General features: G+C 43.5%; 2 protein-coding genes across 2 annotated transcripts in view; both read left to right on the top strand.

Annotated features, from left to right (window-relative positions):
- The window catches only part of CDK2AP2 (cyclin dependent kinase 2 associated protein 2), a 207,992-nt gene that overhangs the window by 140,975 nt on the left and 46,611 nt on the right, over positions 1–20,406 (top strand). The gene's annotated exons all lie outside the window — the stretch shown is intronic.
- On the top strand, positions 7,390–19,596 carry MRPL16 (mitochondrial ribosomal protein L16). The gene is made up of 5 exons (XM_056852007.1): positions 7,390–7,789; positions 15,268–15,442; positions 17,624–17,817; positions 18,752–18,900; positions 19,064–19,596. The coding sequence occupies exons 1-5, from the start codon at positions 7,390–7,392 to the stop codon at positions 19,547–19,549; spliced, it is 1,404 nt and encodes a 467-aa protein (XP_056707985.1). The 3' UTR covers positions 19,550–19,596.

Genomic DNA, 20,406 nt, shown 5'->3' on the forward strand with positions numbered 1-20,406 from the left:
TACCATACATTCAATTCTCCAGCCACTTACCCAAAGCCATACTTCATAACGCTTATGAATCTTATTGGTCCAGCAAAGTCCAATCTGCTGAGCAATCTCCTCCAGCAGCTGCCTGCAGAAGTTGCACTGCATTATGTTGTCCACATAGGTACCAGTAGGGTTGCCAGCCTCTAGGTGGTTGGCGACACGAAGGGCTCAAATTGAAACCAAACTGGAAATTCACCATGAACATATATTCAAAATAAAGCATTACATCATGCAAACGTCAACAAAATAAAGCATTACATCATGCAAAAATCAACAAAATTCAAACATGTATGACTCAAACAAGGACCCACAGCGCAAAAAGCTAATAAGGTGGGGCGGGACAAGTTGTCCAAATGTCTCAAATGATGAAGGTAGAAAGTCCATGGAAACCAACAACTGTAATAAACGGTGAATCAAAGTCCAAGGGAAGGGAAAAGGAGAACGCGTGGCTAGTCGCTGATGCGCATTTCAAAAGGCTTTCTTCAGCTCCAATGATAAGCAACTTAGGCTTTTGAATCCATTTGGTGAAAAGCCGGTTGTCAATGACCGTCAGCTGTGAAGAACACAAAATATTGCATTGTAACACATAGAATACATACAATGATAAGGAACATATAGACCCCATAAACAGAAAGTGCGCTTACCAAAATGCGTCTTAATGTAAATTCAATAGCGCATTACAAAGAATTTGCGATGAGAGGCAAACAGGAAGGAAGTTCTTATGTAGCTGCTGATCCTGCTTCTTAAAGGGACATGGCCCGATATATAGTGAACACAGAATGTGTGTCAAATTACACAAAGCATGACAGATCAAACTCATTATTGAGACCTTTAGGAATAAGAGTTTGGAAAGCATAAATTAAACGAGATTCTTGTTGTAGAAGTATTTTCTTGGCATCTTGGAACGGTTTTGACTTGAACTGCCAAAGAACAAAAAACAATAGGTCTGTGTCAGAATGGCGTGCCTGTATATAGTGTTGGACAAGTGGTGCCTCTAAATTCCGTGCGCGTATTTCTACGTATTAAAAGAAACGCATCAAGAGAACAGGATTTCATTGCAGCCGCAGATGACATGTCTTCCAAATTTCAAAGAAGAGGATATCCATTCGAGATCATACAATGTTCTTTCCATAAAACTTGCTCTAGATCACGCGCCCAACTTTTAGGTACTGAAGGATCTGCCTCCTCTACCCAAAATCTTTCCAAATCGGATTCTAGAGTCGTGGCTTCTTTACAATATTACCATCTGACTCATGATATCAAAAAGATCTTGACTCGCCATTGGCACCTGTTAGACACTACCCCTGGTTGTTCTCAGCCACCCATCTTAGGCATGAGAAGAACTTCTTCCATCAGAGACATGCTCATAAAAACAGATGTGTTTCAGATTAAGGAATCATCTCATACCACTGGACACCATAAGTGTGGCCATTGCTCGATGTGTCCTTACAGTCTGCCCATTAAAGATGTCCGCTCTAGCTCTTCAACATTTTCTTACACTTTACACCACTTTAACAATTGTGGTACCCCTATGTCTGTTTACGCGGTTCTGTGTCCATGTCGTCTCATGTACATTGGCTGCTCATCCCGTCCTATTCGACTTAGGATCGGTGAGCACCGTGCGCGGATACGCGCACGGAATTTAGAGGCACCACTTGTCCAACACTATATACAGGCATGCCATTCTGACACAGACCTATTGTTTTTTGTTCTTTGGCAGTTCAAGTCAAAACCGTTTCACATCCAAGATGCCAAGAAAATACTTCTTCAACAAGAATCTCGTTTAATTTATATTAAATATATTACATCTATTCACAGACCCAGCAACTTCATACCTCTTTGCAATGCCCACACACACATTGAAGGAGGAGCTTTATAAAAGTGCTCCACAGAGCGATGGTATGCGGATAGGAGAATATATTAGAAAGTATAAGGGGAGGTACCCAATAAGTTAAGGAAATAGAATGTAGGGAATAGTTTCGGCAGCTAGCTGATAGGGAAAATGGAAGTGACCTGCACACCATGACACCTATGCAAACATAAACCCCAGGAGTATTTTTCATGTACGAAATTGATTTCCAAAATTGACAGGATGGGTTAAGATACTTGTGTAATGATTAGCACTCTGGACTTTTAATCCAGCGATCCGAGTTGCGTACATTATGATTCTAATCTTAGTCATTTCTGTTACTGTTATAATTATGCTATATTGCCTCTCACATTGTATGCCAGCAATATTTACACTTTTAGACCGCCACCTGATAAGTAATTTGGGTTATTTTTAACCCAAAAATGGGGGTACTGTCGCGAGAATTTTTTGTATTGAACATTAGTTCATATTAAAAATATTAGTTTATATTAAATGAGTTTGGGTTAAAAATAACCACACTTATATCTTAATATTATAACCTATAGCCATACAAAGACCTGACTTTTTAGCTGACCCCAGTTTTCAATTAGGGCCTCTGATCTTAAAGCAAATTGCAGGCTAGAGGCTAGTTACCCAAAAGAAAACACACCAGGATGCTTGTAATTGTTTAAGGAGAGAACGAACATTTGGTCCGGCAGCAATCTATCTGCTAAATTGGGGGAACTTGTCACAAACAAACAAATTGTCAGAGACCCTGTTGAAAATAACATTCTGGGAACAGAAAGCTTCAAAGCAAAAACATGGCAAGCCTATCTCCGGGAAAACATGAAAGGAGGGCTGTTGTAAAAATCTTTCTCCCACAGTTTTACCTATAAAAGAGCCTCCCAAAATCCTGGTATTTTGTCATTCTAGGGAAAGAGATCAGGCTTCCCAGTTGTTGCCATCTCTCTCTCTGGAATTGACCCAGAGGCCTCTGTAATTGTTTGTCTGTAATTGTTTGTCTTGCATGTGTGTAAGTTTTGTTATATTCTGTCACATGTATATATATTTAGTTAAGTATTGCTTTTTCTCTTTGCTTTATATTTCCTTGTAAGTATAATAAAGCTGCATGATTTACTTTATCTGTTCTGTGTGCTGTGTAAGAGTGTTTCTCCAGATCTCTCTGGGTTGCCTTTTGGTAAGTGAAGCAGGCAGAGAACCATGCACAACGAACTAAGGTTTTTGCTAAGCTTTGGTGAGTAGGCTAGCAGAGATTTTCCATTTACATCAAGGACCGAGGGAGAGGGCAAAAGGAAAATTCTTCCAACAGCGGGCAGCCAGGTGGATTGGCGGGGGTTTGCCCGCCAGTCACCTGGCACTTGGCAACCCTAACTCTAACCATAACACTACAGTGATACACCAGCAAGTTAAGCAGAAGCCAAACCTCAGGACTAGATGTTTGGGCTGGGGAGGCGGAAGAGTTGCTTCTAAAGGAGAGAGGCTGGGGGATGAGAATCAGCTGTGTGTAGCGTGGGGGGAGATTGCAGCTGCGAACACCGCACCTGTGTCTTTCTCCTTATCTGACCCTCATCCTGAGCAAAAAAAATGCGCACGATTTCTCTTTACCAGTGCGAGTAAATTGAAATGGATAAAGAAGAGCCAAGGGGAGGGGCCCAAATGGAAAGGGTGTGGCTAGAAGGGGCTGTACCAAAGGAAGAAGGGGGCCTGGAACCAGCCATGCTTCTACAGCACTTGACTCGTTTCCCCCTCTTTCTCCCCATGACCCAAGCAGAGGGAGCATGCGTTGGGACAGGTTCAGAAAAAAAGTTGGATGGCGGGTACCCAGGTCTGCTAATCAAATGTTAGCTCCCACTCCTCCACATGGTCGACATGTAAACATTTCATATAAATCAGGGGTGGGGAACGTCAGGCCCGGGGGCCGTTTAAGGCCCGCGAAATCATTTGGTCTGGCCCTTCGTGGGTCCTGGCAGATCTCTAGCTCAGAAGTATCTGAGACTGGCGATCCGCCCCCTCCCGCGGACAGGAATAACCTCTGTTCAAGGCGGTCATGAGTTTGTTTTGCTGAGAAAAGGAACCCTTTCCCCCCCTTGCAGAAGAGTCGTTAGCTATGGAGCTGCTAGTACCTCCCAATAAACTGTATTAACCCTTTCCCACTCGGGCCCGCACCAAGGGGGGGAGGTCATCAGGGGCAGCTGCCTGCTTGGGGCTTGATGTTATAAATATCCAAATGGCCCTTGGCGGAAAAAAGGTTCCCCACCCCTGATATAAATACACTAAATTTGTGAGAAACCTTTGCTAATCTTGCTGGGGGGGGGGATTGCTAACAATGTCGAGGAGACACTGGTCTATTCTAGGTATACCAAGTACAAAATACTTTATAAATATTGTCGAGACAATTTGTCCTCCGGTGTCTGAAATACGTTTTAGACTTTGCAGAATGACCTTTTCAATGGGGACTTTGTTGAGCAAATATAGGCTGGGTTTAATGCATGGGGGACCAGTAGTGCGGGTTTTGTTTACTTTTTTGTTTTGGAAACAAACAAACAAACAAACCTTCATTTCACCACTAGAGGGAACAGGAGCACATTCAGCATGCAAGGGGATGGGAGTCCAGAAACAATGGTTATTAAAAAGATCTTTTTTAAAACTACAAGGCAGACCTTTGCTACTGTTAGTCTTGCTAACGTTCACAACATGTTAACAGTTACTCAACTACTCCCAGGATGTAGTGTTTCAGCAAGGCTGCTCTCAACTCCTAAAGAAGATAAAATGAAAATAAAATTCAACCTAAAGTTCTAAAGAAGCTGCGGGTTGGGGGGCCACACGTGCACGCGGCGACACATCACTTCTGGTTTACACCCAGAACCACCACATCCCAGTTTGAGTGGTAAAGGTCCCGCACGATGCAGCACTTCCAGGTGTAAACCAAAAGTGATGCAGCAATCCCGTGCGCGTGTGACCCCCCCACCCATTTCCACTCCAAAAACCTCCTGACAAAGGAGAAGGGGAACCTAGTAAGCCTAGTTAGAGTGCTGGGCCTGTCTCCCGACAGGATTTTTAGAGGCCAGCCCTCAGGCTTGTCTCATCTGTTCGGGCGCCAATGAAGTGCCCCCCCTCCGTTAACGTAGAGTCCAATGGAGTAATGAGGGCAAGAGGCAGGGTTTGAGCTTACGGCTTGCTTTATTGATCCAGGAATCATAACCGGGCGAGCCAGGATACAGACGATGAGCTCTGCAATCCTGTCACCCCGAGGGAGGGGCAATGCAAGAGGTTTTATAGGCATTTGACATTCCAATAACATTCGATGTTAGCTTGTCAATGCAACGTCATTAGTTTCTACAGCGCCTGTGTGAGCCTTGCTACATTAATGAATAGAACTCTATTGTTCCTTTGCAAGGTGAAGTGAAGCTTAAAGGAGGAGTAGGTGGGAGGGAGGCTGTTCCCTTATCTGAGAGGAAAGAGTCCAGCCTTTGGCATGTGTGTGTGTGCCTACTTGCTGAAGGAAAGGGGAGGTGGGGCCACTGGCAAGCGGCTTCTGTGGGTATGCGGGTAGCTTGCGTGTCTGAATGTGGTTAGGCTGGCACATCACCGGCGGGAGTTTTTTCGGGTGGAGCCTGAGGAGGGTGGGGTTTGGGGAAGGGAGGGACCTCAGTGCCATAGAGTCCAATGGCCAAAGCGGCCATTTTCTCCAGGTGAACTGATCTCTATCTGCTTTAATGATAACTACCCTTCGCGGGAACTAACATGCATCCAGCAATTTGAAATTTAATCTTTAAGATGTGCAATATAAGAGGAATTTATATGAAGGACTGATGAAGAATTCTACCCATAAGAATTTGAAAAGGCCGTATCCTCCATCAAGTTACTCCTCTAAAATTGATATTTCTGCTAGAATTGCACACTTACCTGCATGGGACTTATAGAAGAATGCAGCACATAGCATGGCCTATGGTTTTTTGAAATAGAAATATTTTCATATTAAAATAATTTAATAATAATACAGATCACTCAGAATGGGCCCGGGCCGGGTTCAGCCCTGTCCCCAGCCCCAAATCCAGGCAATTGAGAGGTCTATGTGTTGGAAATAAAAAGATTTATTCCTTTAAACAGATTTAGATCTGAATAACAGAAACTCAACCTCAGGATTGAAAGCAAGAGATTTTTTAATTATTTTTGCAGCAAAAATAATGAGAGGAAAGATTTTAGCCAAAGACCACAAAAGTGAAACTTTTTCCTCTAACAAGCTCCGCCTATTTCTCATATTTTTACTTTTCCAGAGTTCTTTGTTCCAAGAGGATTTGAATATCTCCTCCTCTCAAATCCACCCTAACGCTGATCTCATCTTCGTGGTCACATGTATATGATCTCACTTGTTATTTGGTGATACCCTGTTCCAGATACGAAAAATCACCTGCTTTGTTCAGTTTAAGTTAGACAGGACTATTTTCTACTGACTTATATAAATAACCACAGCTTACAAATATAATAGAAGAATAACATTTTTCTAATATGCTAGAATTAAATTAATTAAAATCTTACACATCCCACATATGCCCCTTGCCCTCGTGCCAGCGAGAAGAGTTGCTGGCTGCTCCTGCGTCACCTGCGCTGGACAGGGAGGGAGGAAGGAGGCAGAGCTCTTCCTTCCGCTCCCCTCTGCTTCTACAAGTGGGCCCATGGGAAGTGTTTGGGCCCTGGCACATGGCTGACTTTGCCACTGGGTATGCCTAGAAATTAAAGTGTGAGCCACCCTTACTTGGGTGGCCAAGGCTAGCCTAGGTTTATCAGATCTCAGAAGCTAAGCAGGGTCAGTCCTGGGCCATGTCCGCACTCAGCATTAGCGCCGCCTTGTAACGCACGTTAACCTTGCATGTCCGCACCTCATGTCACGCGAAGGATGTTGGAAGCGGCCTCAGTGCACGATTTCCCCGCATTAACAGTAACCGCATATACGTCGGTCTAAATCCCTGGTTCCCAACCGGGGGTCCGTGGACCCCCAGGGGTCCGCGAGAACTAAATTAAGGTCGGCGAAACAAAGTTATAAACCCATAATAAATTAATATTTTCAATTAAAAGTTCTCTATTATAAAAATATGTATTCAAATATTATTCTAAGTTTAATGTTTAACTAACAGTTATGATTAAAGTTTATTTTCAAATTCTCAGAATTTTTATTTTGAACCTTGGGGTCCCTGCACCGAACAAAAAAGTCCTAGTGGTCCCTGGTCAAAAAAAGGTTGGGAACCACTGGTCTAAATGAAAGTAGCCGTTTTCCCCACCCGATGCCTGAACTGCGATCAGAAAATCCACTTTATATTTCCCCTCGCTGCCGGGCCATCCCACAATCCCTCGTGCAGAAAAATGGCCAGTCGCGTTCCCCGAACGAGACTCCCGCTGGGCATGCGTGGTGAACGATCACATGGTACCCAATCTCTGTCGCGCCACGGCATTACTCTTCCGTTGGCGTTCTTCCCTGGCAGTGTGGGGGGGAAATGGCCGCGAGCGGGAATCTAGAGGCCACCATAACGAAATCACATGGTGGCAGAGGGGTTTCTTGGCATGAGAGGGAGACCTTAGATTTGCTTGCAATATGGGGGGAGGAGAAGACCCAGGAATCCCTGTGCGCCTCCCATCGAAACATCGATGTTTTCGAGAGGATTGCTCGGCAGATGGCGGCGATGGGTCATCGAAGGACCGCCGTAGAGTGCCGAACCAAAACCAAGGCCATGAGTCACAAGTACAAGCGGGTGGTGGCGCACAAAGGTCGCTTCGGCAATGATCCTGCCACCTGCGCGTTCTACCCCGAGCGACACAGAATCCTGAGTGGCGATGCCAGTGTCGTCCCTAGAAGGATCGCTCAAAGTCTACGGGTTCGCTGGATTGTAGGAGAACGTTAGTAATTGTTAGTTGTTATTGTTATTATAATTATTATTACTGGTTAGTAATTGGATGGGAAACCACCAAGGAATGCCAGGGTTGTTATGCAGAGGAAGACAAGTGGAAAACCTTTACCTCTGTTAATCTCCTGCCTTGAAAACCCCAGCAGGGGTCACCATAAGTCAGCTGTGACTTGATGGCACTTTACACACACACACATAACTATGAGCTACCCATTAACCCAACAGGGTTGTAGAAGGGCTAGAGCTAGCATAATCCTAATCTGGCGCTGCTCAGTAGGCAAGGAAGAATGCTGGTGATGCAGTAATTAGAAACATCTGTCTTCATCTCCACTAATTGCTCTAAGGATTTCCACTTTATTATCCAACTGTCTCTTCACTTAGCGTAGCATGCAACATTAATTTTTTGCTTGATTAATATAATGATTTGCACATTTTTCTTCTGTTGCTTTTTTGCCTTACTGGGGGGTTGCATATTTCAGATACCTGTGGGGAATGTGGCCATTTTGTTTGGTTCTTTATCTCAGTAGCCTCTGGTGTATTTTGGAACCTGTTTGGTGCCCACCACCTAAACTACGGCGAAACTTGACATGTGGCAGTCCCGTAGCCACTGTGCTGAATCAACAGCAACAAGGGAACTACACTAGCCTGTCCCTGGAAAACACTTCATACTCTACAATCTGCAAATATCTCCCCCACCCTTTTTAAAAACTGAATATCCAGCTGATGAGGAGTTCTTAGGAACTCAAAAGTTTGCTATTTTGTAATACAGTGATAGGTCCTAACAAAAAGGCATCATATGACTGTCATTTCTGAAATTTCCTATAAACCAAGAAAACCGAGAGAATTCTACCCCTATTCAGCTCTAAAGAGTTACCAGAGTTGCTACCTAATAAAGACAAATGCAGTATTTTTTTTTACAAAAAATGGTTTTATGTATTTTTATGTAATCTATTTAATATATATTATTTTATATTGTTAGCCACCTTGAGCCCCATAAGGAAGATAGGTGGCTAATAAATGTTAAAAAATAAATAAAGTACCTTACGTCTCTTTAGTGTTTGCTGCAACCGATTAACTGGGCGACCATTTTTATCGATTTTAAAAGGGGCTCTAAGTCCATGTTGCATAGGCTGTAATCTTAAAAACACTTGCATCCTGCAGATTATCTTTTATTGTTTATTACAGAACCTCAGTCTTCCATTCTTGCATTAATGAATATGAATACTACCTCCAGAAACCTGTCTGGATATTTGATTAATTGGACAAAATCTGAGTTGAGGCCACTGGGAGACAATATATCACAGAGTGTATTTAGTTATGGACATTTTCAGTGGTGCCCAGATGTCATTACTTATCTTGGAATAATAATTCCTAGAGATATTATGCATATGATTATGCTAAATTTTAACATGTGAATTACTGATATACCCTGACCACCAAAAGGGGACGGGGGAACTTACTGGCAGCAAGAGAGGCCTAAATCAGTGTTTCAGCATTGTCTCTGGCAACTCAGTGACTTCACCACGTCGCCAGCGGTGTGGGGACGCTGTAATATTTGGCTAAAACTCTATGGTAGAAGCCATTAGTTTTTGCTCAAATACCAGAGTGTCCCACATTGCTAGTGACGTGATGACATCACTTCTGGTGCATGCTGGAACTGACATCTCTGGGTTACTGGCAACAACTCTGAGATTCTGGTGTAGGGTTTCCTTGCTGACCCAGGGTTATTTAAGAAGGAACGCCGCTATTCAATAAATATTAGAGACATTTTTCCAAAGTTAACAATTTATTAAAACACAACTTTATTAAACAACAACATTATTAACATTTAATTGTAAAGAATTGGAGTGATTTTGGAATAAATTGGCCACTGCTTGGAATTGGCAAACAGCTGCGACCCCCGTGGCGCAGCATGTGCGATGTGTCAAATGCCAAGGCCGTTCCCACCACGGCCATAAGTAGCATCTGCCCACAGCGGTCCCGCTGTGGGCAACTGGGATGGCAGTACCAGGATGACACCAGGACGAACGCCACTGGGTGTTATCCCCCACCACATGGGAAGAGGCGGACAACCTGCCCTGCCACCAGGGCCTGCCCATGAAGCCTCTCCCAAAACCCCTTAACTAGGGTTCCCAAATCAGGGAAGCGACCCCATACCTATGGCGCTTCCCCCCAACGTGACACATCCCCATGCCGAACCGCCCCAAGCTGTGACTATCAGTAAAACAATAGGGAGGGTGGGTGGGTTTCAAGCAGAAAACGGAGTGAGCTGTGGGCGGGCTCCGCTCCCCTTTATATAGTATTGGGGCGGAGTTTTCCACGCCCCCACCCAGCTCCCGCCTTCCGCCCCCATTGGCTGGGACCCTTCCTTGTCCCAGCCAATGAGAGGGCTGTAGCCGGGCAGATCGGGACCGGCACGAGCCGCGTGTGCGCGCAAACGCACATGTCGGCCGGCCGGGCCCGATCGCCCTCCCCCCCTCGCCGCGATCGTTCCCTCTCTCTCCCGGGGCAGCAAAGATGGCTCCCGGGAAGGCGGGAACCATGGCTTGCTGACCCAGGGTTATTTAAGAAGGAACGCCGCTATTCAATAAATATTAGAGACATTTTTCCAAAGTTAACAATTTATTAAAACACAACTTTATTAAACAACAACATTATTAACATTTAATTGTAAAGAATTGGAGTGATTTTGGAATAAATTGGCCACTGCTTGGAATTGGCAAACAGCTGCGACCCCCGTGGCGCAGCATGTGCGATGTGTCAAATGCCAAGGCCGTTCCCACCACGGCCATAAGTAGCATCTGCCCACAGCGGTCCCGCTGTGGGCAACTGGGATGGCAGTACCAGGATGACACCAGGACGAACGCCACTGGGTGTTATCCCCCACCACATGGGAAGAGGCGGACAACCTGCCCTGCCACCAGGGCCTGCCCATGAAGCCTCTCCCAAAACCCCTTAACTAGGGTTCCCAAATCAGGGAAGCGACCCCCATACCTATGGCGCTTCCCCCCAACGTGACACATCCCCATGCCGAACCGCCAACAAGCTGCAAGGAGACCGAACTCAACTCACGGGCCCCCGCAACTGCAGGGAGACCGAACTAACCTCTCGGACCCTTGCAGCTTCCGCCACCCTTCACAGCTGCAGCCAATTCCTTAAGCCCCCCCGAACATTGTGTAGCCAGAGATCCATGCCCCAGCTGGTGAGGTGCACGCCATCCCTACGATAAAATGATGCTATGCGGAAAGAAATGTCCCATTGGCGTATTATCATTCCGCCTAGTCTGATCACTGCCCTCCCAACAGCGTTGGTGACTTTCCTCCTAGCCACGTCAACCCTCCGCACATTGCGGGCGCCTCTCCAGCACCTCCTTTCCAGGAGATCCGACCAGCAGATAACCGTTGCCGGGCATAACGATGCCAGCACTGATAAATCACGGCAAATTTCCGTAGCAAGGTCCTTGCCCCGAGTGTATACTAAGTCATTTTCACCTAGCTGGAGAACCAGTGCGTGAGGAGCTCCAAACCTTTCCAGCAGGTGATGCAGGACCGGCATCAGTGAACGCCAACGCATGCCTCGTTGGCCGAACCATTGCACCCGGACCGCTTGCTCCAGTCCCAAATGCTGACCCCATCCAGATGCCACGGCATAACGTTCATTCCAGAAAACGATGCTATGGCCCACGATCCATACTGTCCGCCATGGACCTAAAACTTCCCCTGCTGGCCAGCTGATTGGTGGTGGGGGCAGGGGGGGGCAAATGTACTTTTGACAGATTGGGTAACTTTGAATTGACGTTGGGGCAAAGTAAATCCATTCAAAATGAATATTGTACAAAGGTTTATTTTTATTTTATGTGCAATTCCTTTTCATAAAGCTTTGATATAGGAGGGCTCAAGACCAGTGCTGGAGCAAAGAGACCCTGAGACCGTGTTTCAGGAAAAACAGTATTTATTTGCAGCTGCAGACTTAACCCTGCTCTCAGTGAGCATAAAAAGGGCCAAGTGCCATTTAAAGGCAACAGGTGTATTTTATCCTTTTTCAGTATATTCATTAATTCATTATTCATAATGAATAATATATGCATTATTCAATATATGCAGTAAATGCATTATTCATAATGAAGGATGCATTAGCTATGCATTCTACAGTTCTATTCCCTATTGGTCATACAACATTCTCTCTGTTTTTCATTGGTCATATTTACAGCAATTTCATTGGTTACAAAAAGTTCTCTGTAACCTTCATTTACATATTCGTTACCGCATCTCTTTCTCTCCTGATTGGCTCTAAAATAGTCTATTTTATATAATATCATTGGTTAGTTTTGGATACCATCATTTGCATATAAACTTGGCACTTTAACATCATTACTCAACATTCTCCCTTTGAAGCTTCCCAATTAATTTCTTATCTTGGACTTTTTCTCTGTTCCATCTTGTGTATTCTCTGTTTCCAAGCCAGAGCTTGACTTTACTCTAATCCCCCCCCCTTTCTTCAGGTGACCTTCTTCTGAACCTTTCTTAGTTTTCTTGGTGTTTTAATATTTTTTCAGTTTTACTGCCACCTCAGCTTGGAGATATATGGCACATTAAGTCACAACAATATCAATTTGATCCGTTTTCATTTGCTAAATTAACATTATGGGCCAATCTAGACCTAAAAATCTGAAAGGAATCTTATTTATGAAAGGCTTGGACCGACGAGGAATTTTTACATTGGACCAATTGATAGACTGTGATTATGAATTTTTGTCATTTTCTCAGCTGAGATCTTGCTAATGATGTCAATTTCTGCTGAATGGCAGGATTAACAATTGCAAGATCTGTTGGTATCTAAACATGGCCCTGCTGCATTAAGTGTCTCAGGGTCCCCTTTGCTCCTGGAAACTCTAACTCAGTCGATGCACAAAATGAAACCTACATTTGTTTATACATATTTGATGTTAATTAATAAATACAATATGCAAAGCCTCAGGAATGAATGGAATAAGGAGCTAGATTGCCCTATTTTGGCAAAGCAATGGAATATGGCCGTAGAGTTTATACCTGCTCTCTTTGTGTATCTTAAATTGTGACGTATTCTGTAAAAAAATTATGTTTAGGATATACTAGACACCACAGCAACTCTTTAGTAAAGGTCTGAGCAAAGTGTCTAATTGTTTGCACTGTAACACAGGACACATCCCTTAAACATATGATTTGTCCGAGTCCAGTCATTCGGTTTTCCGGGAGCAAGTTATGACTCATATAAATTTTGTATTATAGTGTTCATTGATTTTTGAGGATTCTTATGTACTTTAAAACTATTTGCTGGTCTCTTGGAGGTTAGCCAATGCTCAACGGAAATGGACCCACCATGCTCTTACTACAGCTAAAAATACTCATATTACAATATTGGACAGATAAATTCCCATCTCCTGAAAATCAGTGTATTGAGGCCCTTACAAGTTTACCAACATTTGGATCCATGGCGTATAGACAACAACTGCGTATGGACTTGTTTTTAGATATTTGGAAATCTTTTATAGAAATTTACATGTAGATCTTCCACCACTGTTGTTATATTTATGTTTCTACTTTATACATCCTTTTTTCTTTTTTAGTAGTTGTTGAATTTAAGGTGTTTTTTTTTTTAACACTTTCCTGGAATTAAAACCCATTTAATAAAATGGGACTGACTTCTGAGTGGATCTGTTTAGGATTACTCCCACAATCTCCCTGTTTTTATTCCTGCTAACCATCGTGGGAGTGGCTGTAAGGTCCACACACAGGAAGAAGAAGGAATCTGTCATGGAGAAGAGGTCTCTAGAACTGTTAGGCACGATAGCGAACTTGAACCTCCAGGTTCAGAGGCAGTTGGTCACTTGATGAGGGGCGGGGAACGAACTAACAGGAAGGGAGAGCTGTGGCCTTCGCACGTCACTAACGGCTTTTCCACATCAGACTGATAATGTACAATTTTGGGGGGAGTGGGAGGTGTGGAGAATTTACTGTGAAAAATATTTTTCAATGGGTCATTTTAAAGGATACTCTTTGATTTAATCCCCCACATTTATTTGGTATAGTGATAATATTATGATGATTACAGGTATATTAACTAGATAAAATAAGATACTTATAAAGTAACTGAGCAGAGGGGGATTATACTTAGCAAAAGTATATACAATTTAATTCTGGACAGAAGAGAGTGAAGGGGAAGTCAATTCTTTTTTGTTATTTCTTAGATTAGAAATTTTTATAGATTCAATTTTATACTGTTAAGTATTAATGGAAATTGATTTATGATGTATAAAATGAGAAAACAATAAAAACTTTATTAAAAAAAACAACTAACGGCTTTTCCATGAGCTCTTTGAGAACGCGGGAAACAGCCAGAGAGCTCCCTGGTCTGTCCAGGCAGAGCTCTTCTTCCTTCCCTCGCTCCGGGGCATAAGGCACAGAAATGCCGAAATCTCAGCCGGCTGAGCCAGGAAGCCTTTCATTTCAGCTGAGTATATGAAGGGAGGAGGGAGGGGATGGAGGACATTGATCCTGATGATTTTTGCTCTTTCCCACAACCCAAATAATGCACTTTCCATCCACTAATAATAATGCTCTAAAAATAATGCACTTTCCATCCACTAATAATGCTCTAAAAATAATGCACTTTCCATTCACTAATAATAATGCTCTAAAAATAATGCACTTTCCATCCACTAATAATGCACTAAAAATAATGCACTTCCCATCCACTAATAATAATGCACAAAAAATAATGCACTTCCCATCCACTAATAATAATGCACAAAAAATAATGCACTTCCAATCCACTAATAATGCACTAAAATAATGCACTTTCCATCCACTAATAATAATGCTCTAAAAATAATGCACTTCCCATCCACTAATAATAATGCACTAAAAATAATGCACTTTCCATCCACTAATAATAATGCTCTAAAAATAATGCACTTTCCATCCACTAATAATAATGCACTAAAAATAATGCACTTTCCATCCACTAATAACAATGCACTAAAAATAATGCACTTTCCATCCACTAATAACAATGCACTAAAAATAATACACTTTCCATCCACTAATAATATTGCACTAAAAATAATGCACTTTCCATCTACTAATAATAATGCACTTTCAGTGCACCCTAACCATCGTTTGCAAGTGGGTTTCGCCAGTCCGCACGGTAAAATCCACCTTCAACGCGCACCGAAAGTGGATTGAAGTATTTGTGGCTAAAGGAGGAGCATGTAAAAACAACTTGTTGGGTGTACGTAACAGTTTGAGTCTCGATCTGCTCTTCGTGTATCAAACTATATTGTGAATTTAGGGGGTTCCAATTCCAGCTGAATAAAAAAAAAAATTAAAAAAATTAAAAATTAAAAAAAAAGACAGTGGATTGAAAGTGCATCGTTTGTGCCGGAACCCATCGTCTCCTTCCCCCGTTTCCCTGCACTCTCACCACCGGAAGTGTTGCAGTCAGGGCCGGTTTGGAGCGAGCGCAGCCCTGCCTTGGTTTCCGGCGCCGCCCCTTGGCCTCCTTCTCGAGGAGCCTCGTTGCGGGTATCAGCGGGTCGGTCGCCGACGCCGTATTATGTGGAAGCGGAGCGGACGCCCCGTACTCGCTGCTTCCAGGACACCAGCAGGTCAGGATCCGTGCAGGGCCAAGCTCTTTCAATGGGCGCGAACGCACGGCCGCTGGAGCCTCCTTTCTCCCCTGTTCCAGCCAGGGTGCAGCCAGGATCGAACGCGCGGACGTTCTTCGAACGTTCCAGCCAGGATCGAACGCGCGGACGTTCTTCGAACGTTCCAGCCAGGATCGAACGCGTGCGTTCGACCCTGGCTGGAACGTTCGAAGAACGTCCGTGCGTTCGATCCTGGCTGGAACGTTCGAAGAACGTCCGTGCGTTCGATCCTGCCTGGAACGTTCGAAGAACGTCCGCGCGTTCGATCCTGGCTGCACCCTGGCTGGAACAGGGGAGAAAGGAGGCTCCAGCCGCCGTGCGTTTGCGCCCAATATCTCAGCCCAGCAGTCGGGACCAGGGCGGTGGAGGAGCGAGGGGGATCGGCCTTTCCCCCCCCCCCCCAAAATAGGACGGGTCTGGCTTCTGATTAGGGCGGCCTGCCAACCTCCAGGGACTTTGCCAACGTAAAGCCGCCACTGAACTGCAGTCAACTCCATTCATATGCATGAAAAAAAATTGCAGAATACACAAGGCTTCTAGCCAAGGCAGCATTGTAGTTTACCCACAAGTAGTCAGCATATCTATTACAATCCGCATGCACTGAATTGAAGTGCAGCGTAAAGTCCTGAATCAGGATTCTTTCCTGTGTCCGAGAGGTAAAGTTAGTTGTTTTTTCACTTCTACAGAAGACCGGTATCCTTTATGTTTCGGCTTATCACAGCCTTCCTCAGGGACCGCTATGTAATTTAAACATAAAAATAACATGCAGTAACAGAGGCATAACATAAAATAGAATTCAGTTCAGTTGCTGTTTGCTAATTGCTGTTTGCTAATTAATCAATTGCTGTTTGCTAATTAACTGACAGCACGCTAACTCTCGTTTGCCAAACCTCCAGGTACTGGCTGGAGACCTCCTGCTATTGCAACTGATCTCCAGCCGATAGCGATCAGCTCGCCTGGAGAAAATGGCTGCTTTGGCCATTGGACTCTATGGCATTGAAGTCTTTTCCTTCCCCAAACCCCGCCCTCCTCAGGCTCCGCCCCAAAAACCTCCTGGCAGAGAGGGACGTGGCACCCCTTTCTTCTGATGTTTGTGCGAAAGCTGGAAGAACACAAAACTTTCCCCTGCCCTTGCGTCCCCGTTGTACAACAGGTAACCCCTTGGCACTGCGATTTCTCTGCCATGTTCATGAAGAATTAACATAATCACAGAAAGCAGGAAGGAACTGAGCAGTTTTCCTTTATAGGTGTTTCCCTGTCATTTGGTATACCTATCATCCAAATGACTAAACTGAGGCTATCGTACTTTGGTCACATTATGAGAAGACAAGAGTCACTGGAAAAGGCAATAATGCTAGGAAAAGTGGAAGACAGCAGGAAAAAAGGAAGACCCGGCATGAGACGGATTGACTCTGTAAAGGAAGCCACAGACATCAGTTTGCAATACCTGAGCAAGGCTGTTAATGATAAGACATTTTGGACATTTTGGAGGTCATTAATTCATAGGGTCTTTGAGTCGGAAGCAACTTGATGGCACTTCTTTCTCTCTCTCACACACACATCATCTGAATAAAGTGAGTCAATCTGTTGGGCAATTAACGTATGGCTGGGGATGTTGCCCAGAATGCTTAGATACAACGGCCAGGCTTCTTGTACCTTTAATAATTATGTGGACTATTTCTATGGGTGCCGCTTGTCAGGCAGGGTCAGAAGCTGCATGTACTAAAATTCCACCTCTTACATAACTGTTAAAGGAATAGATGCCCTGTTCTAATTTGTCTGTAGGACAGAAATGTCCCTTCTGCCTGCTTCTCTTTCTGTGGCAGGAATATTCACTTGTGAAAATTTGTCTGACAGTTGATTATTCATTCTCAGCATGGGTGCATCTTGTTCCCTCTGGTTCTTTCTTGTACTTTGGATAATCATAAAAAGTAGGTTATAATGGATTAGTTTGTTAGGAATATTTGCGTATGATGCAGCTTTCAATAGGGTCAAAGCATTATATTCCAGTTTGCAGTGATGTATCTTCTACTCTTCAAGTTCTTAATTTATTTCCAAAGTATAATATTTTCAAAGATAGATCATTACATCCCATTAAGACAAATGGCAGATTTTCATCCCTTTATGTTAATTTCCTGGCAGCACCTCTTCTATGATTTTATCAGAGAACAGTATTAGCATTTTAGAGGTAGCATGTTTGATCAGAGAATGTTCTTGTACCAATTTCTGCTTCGTAATAACTTTCTATAACTTCTCTTGGTTTCTTCCAGGCTCCAGTAGCATCAACATTTTCACTGCTGGCTTGAAGAAGTATGCACTTCCCCCAGATTATTCTGGTATGTTGGGGAATAAGGGAGGTTACTTATAAAGGATGAGATAGGTTTTTTGTTCCTATTTTTAATTGGCATTAGGATAAAAGTAGGTAAGCATAGATGGTATTCGGCCAAAATAGTTGTACAGACAATGCAAAAGTAAATCAGGAATTAACGATCATCTTGAAATGTCATGAAAGGGACAGATAATGTAGCGTACTTACCAAATGACATATTTACTTGAGAGGTATTCATCAAACTTAAAGCCAATTATGTTGAGACTATTCATCTACCTCCTCCCTTCCCAATTAAGACCCTGTGCACAGAGATGTAGCCTTCTACTAAACAAGGAATCATATGCACATGACATTCCCACTGCTGGATTTCTTGATCCAGCACATGTGTGATGTTTTTGACACTAAATTAGAGTTCTGCTTCAGAATCACACACATAATATTACAGAGAGGGGACTATTCTGCCTGTCTTGGTCACACTATGACCTATTTGGAGGAAGTACAAGACTGGGTTGAGGGTCTGTATTCCCCCAAACACTATTGGGACTATCAAATGTGTAAGCGCTGTCCATTTGATAAGTGGATAGGTATATGCAAACACTGCACTACGTACGGTAGCTGATATTACAGGTATACAGCTTTTGCTTTGGGCATTACTGAATTGTTATTGTTCTCCAGTTTTGTTTAGTGGTGAAAGAGAAGCCATTTTTTCCCTTTCCCATGTATCCTTCATTATTGGCCTAAGTATAAGATTTGGCTGATTTGTTTTGAAAGAGTATTTCAGGTATCGTTGCCTCAGGTGCTTTCATATAAAACTGACAAGAGATGATGAGCAGGCAGCACAGCTCTGACACTGGAGCTGAAATCTCAGAACCTGAACAAAGCAGGCAGGCGACTATTGCAGAAAGTGTTAAATGAATGTGCAATTGCTTGCTTTCTTCCAGGCATTACCATTCCTCCAAAACCCAAACTAAAGTTCATAGAGAGAGCCCCAAGTGTACCCAAAGTTAGGCGTGAGTTCAAGAATTTACGTGACATCCGTGGTCCATCTTTAGAAGCCACAGAATTCACTGAAGGACAGTATGGTATTCTGGTGAGTGTGACTTTGAGTCTTCCTACGGTGACTTCTTTACACAGAAGAAATACTCTGGAAAAGGGGATTGATCCTCTGCCTTGGGATTTCAGAGCTCTTGAACATAATATCTTTGCCTATCCCTGAAATGTAAGCCTTATGTTTTTTTCTTCCTTGCCTGCAGGCTATGGGTGGTGGCTACCTCCGTTGGGGTCACTTTGAAATGATACGCTTGACTATCAACCGGCACATCAATCCCAAGACAATGTTTGCTGTTTGGAAGGTGCCTGCCCCATACAAGCCCATCACCCGCAAAGGGCTAGGACAGCGGATGGGTGGTGGTAAAGGTGCAATTGACCATTATGTGACAGCGGTGAAGGCGGGCCGTCTCATAATAGAAATGGGCGGATATGTTGAATTTGGTGAGGTAGAGCGCTTCCTAACTCAAGTGGCCAAAAAGCTACCTTTCCCAGCCATAGCAGTCAGCCGGCAGTCCTTGCAGGAGATGCGGGACAAGGAAGAAGAGAGGAGGCAAAACAACCAGAATCCATGGACTTTTGAGCGCATTATCACATCCAATATGCTAGGGATGAGAAAATACCTGAGCCCCTATGATTTGCAACTAAAGGGCCGCTATTGGGGAAAGTTTTTTCTACCAGATAGAGTATAAAAAGGTAGAGATGAAATGAGGGGATCTTTTACTGTGATACCAACAGACGGGCTGGATTAAGCAAAAGGTTCCCTTGAAAAAACAAATGCTGTACAAATGAGGAAAATATTTTGGATTATTCTAATAGGTTTTGGGTGAATAAATCTTTCCTGGCATGGATGCCTGTTTTAGTGTTTAATCCAAGACCACAGGAACATGCACCAGAAGTGGTGGTTTTCAATGCAAGCAGAATTTTGGACAACCTAGAACAACAACAATATTCAGGTTTTACATGTTCTTAGAGGGTTGTTGCTCTTTTTAAAGCAGTGTTGGGGGTGTAGCCTTCATCTGTACAGTATAACAAATTTGTTTATGCTGGCACAGAATTTAAGCTTACTGGCAGCCCAGCTGACAGTCCATTGGCTAAACAGCAGTAAACTGCAAATTACAAGAGACTAAAGTGGGTGATCAAGGTTGGATTATTTTATCTTTCTGGAAGGTTCTTGTAAATCCAGATACAAGATCAGTAGAATTAAGACTTGTTCTTCCTTTTTTTTAAGTTGAAGCAGGAAGAGGGGCTGAGGAGAAAAAACTAGGATAGCATCTTAATGGTTGCTTTGAACCTAGTCTGTCACACTTATCACACCAGGTCAGTGAAAAAACTCTTTATTCAGGAGACTTCTTTGTTAACAATACATGTGTTTTGTACAGCAGCAGTGATGGTATGTAGGCCAGTTGAGAGAAACTGAATAAGTGCTTCCTCTTTGAATCTTCACAAGGAAGAATGGAATATTATACATTTATGAAGATCTCATTTACTTAGTAGCCAGTTCACAGAATGAAGGGGAGAAACCAGAGGGTCTTCCCAAGCCGGCAAA

Source organism: Euleptes europaea, chromosome 6 (genome assembly GCF_029931775.1).
Source record: "Euleptes europaea isolate rEulEur1 chromosome 6, rEulEur1.hap1, whole genome shotgun sequence".
NCBI lineage: Eukaryota > Metazoa > Chordata > Lepidosauria > Squamata > Sphaerodactylidae > Euleptes > Euleptes europaea.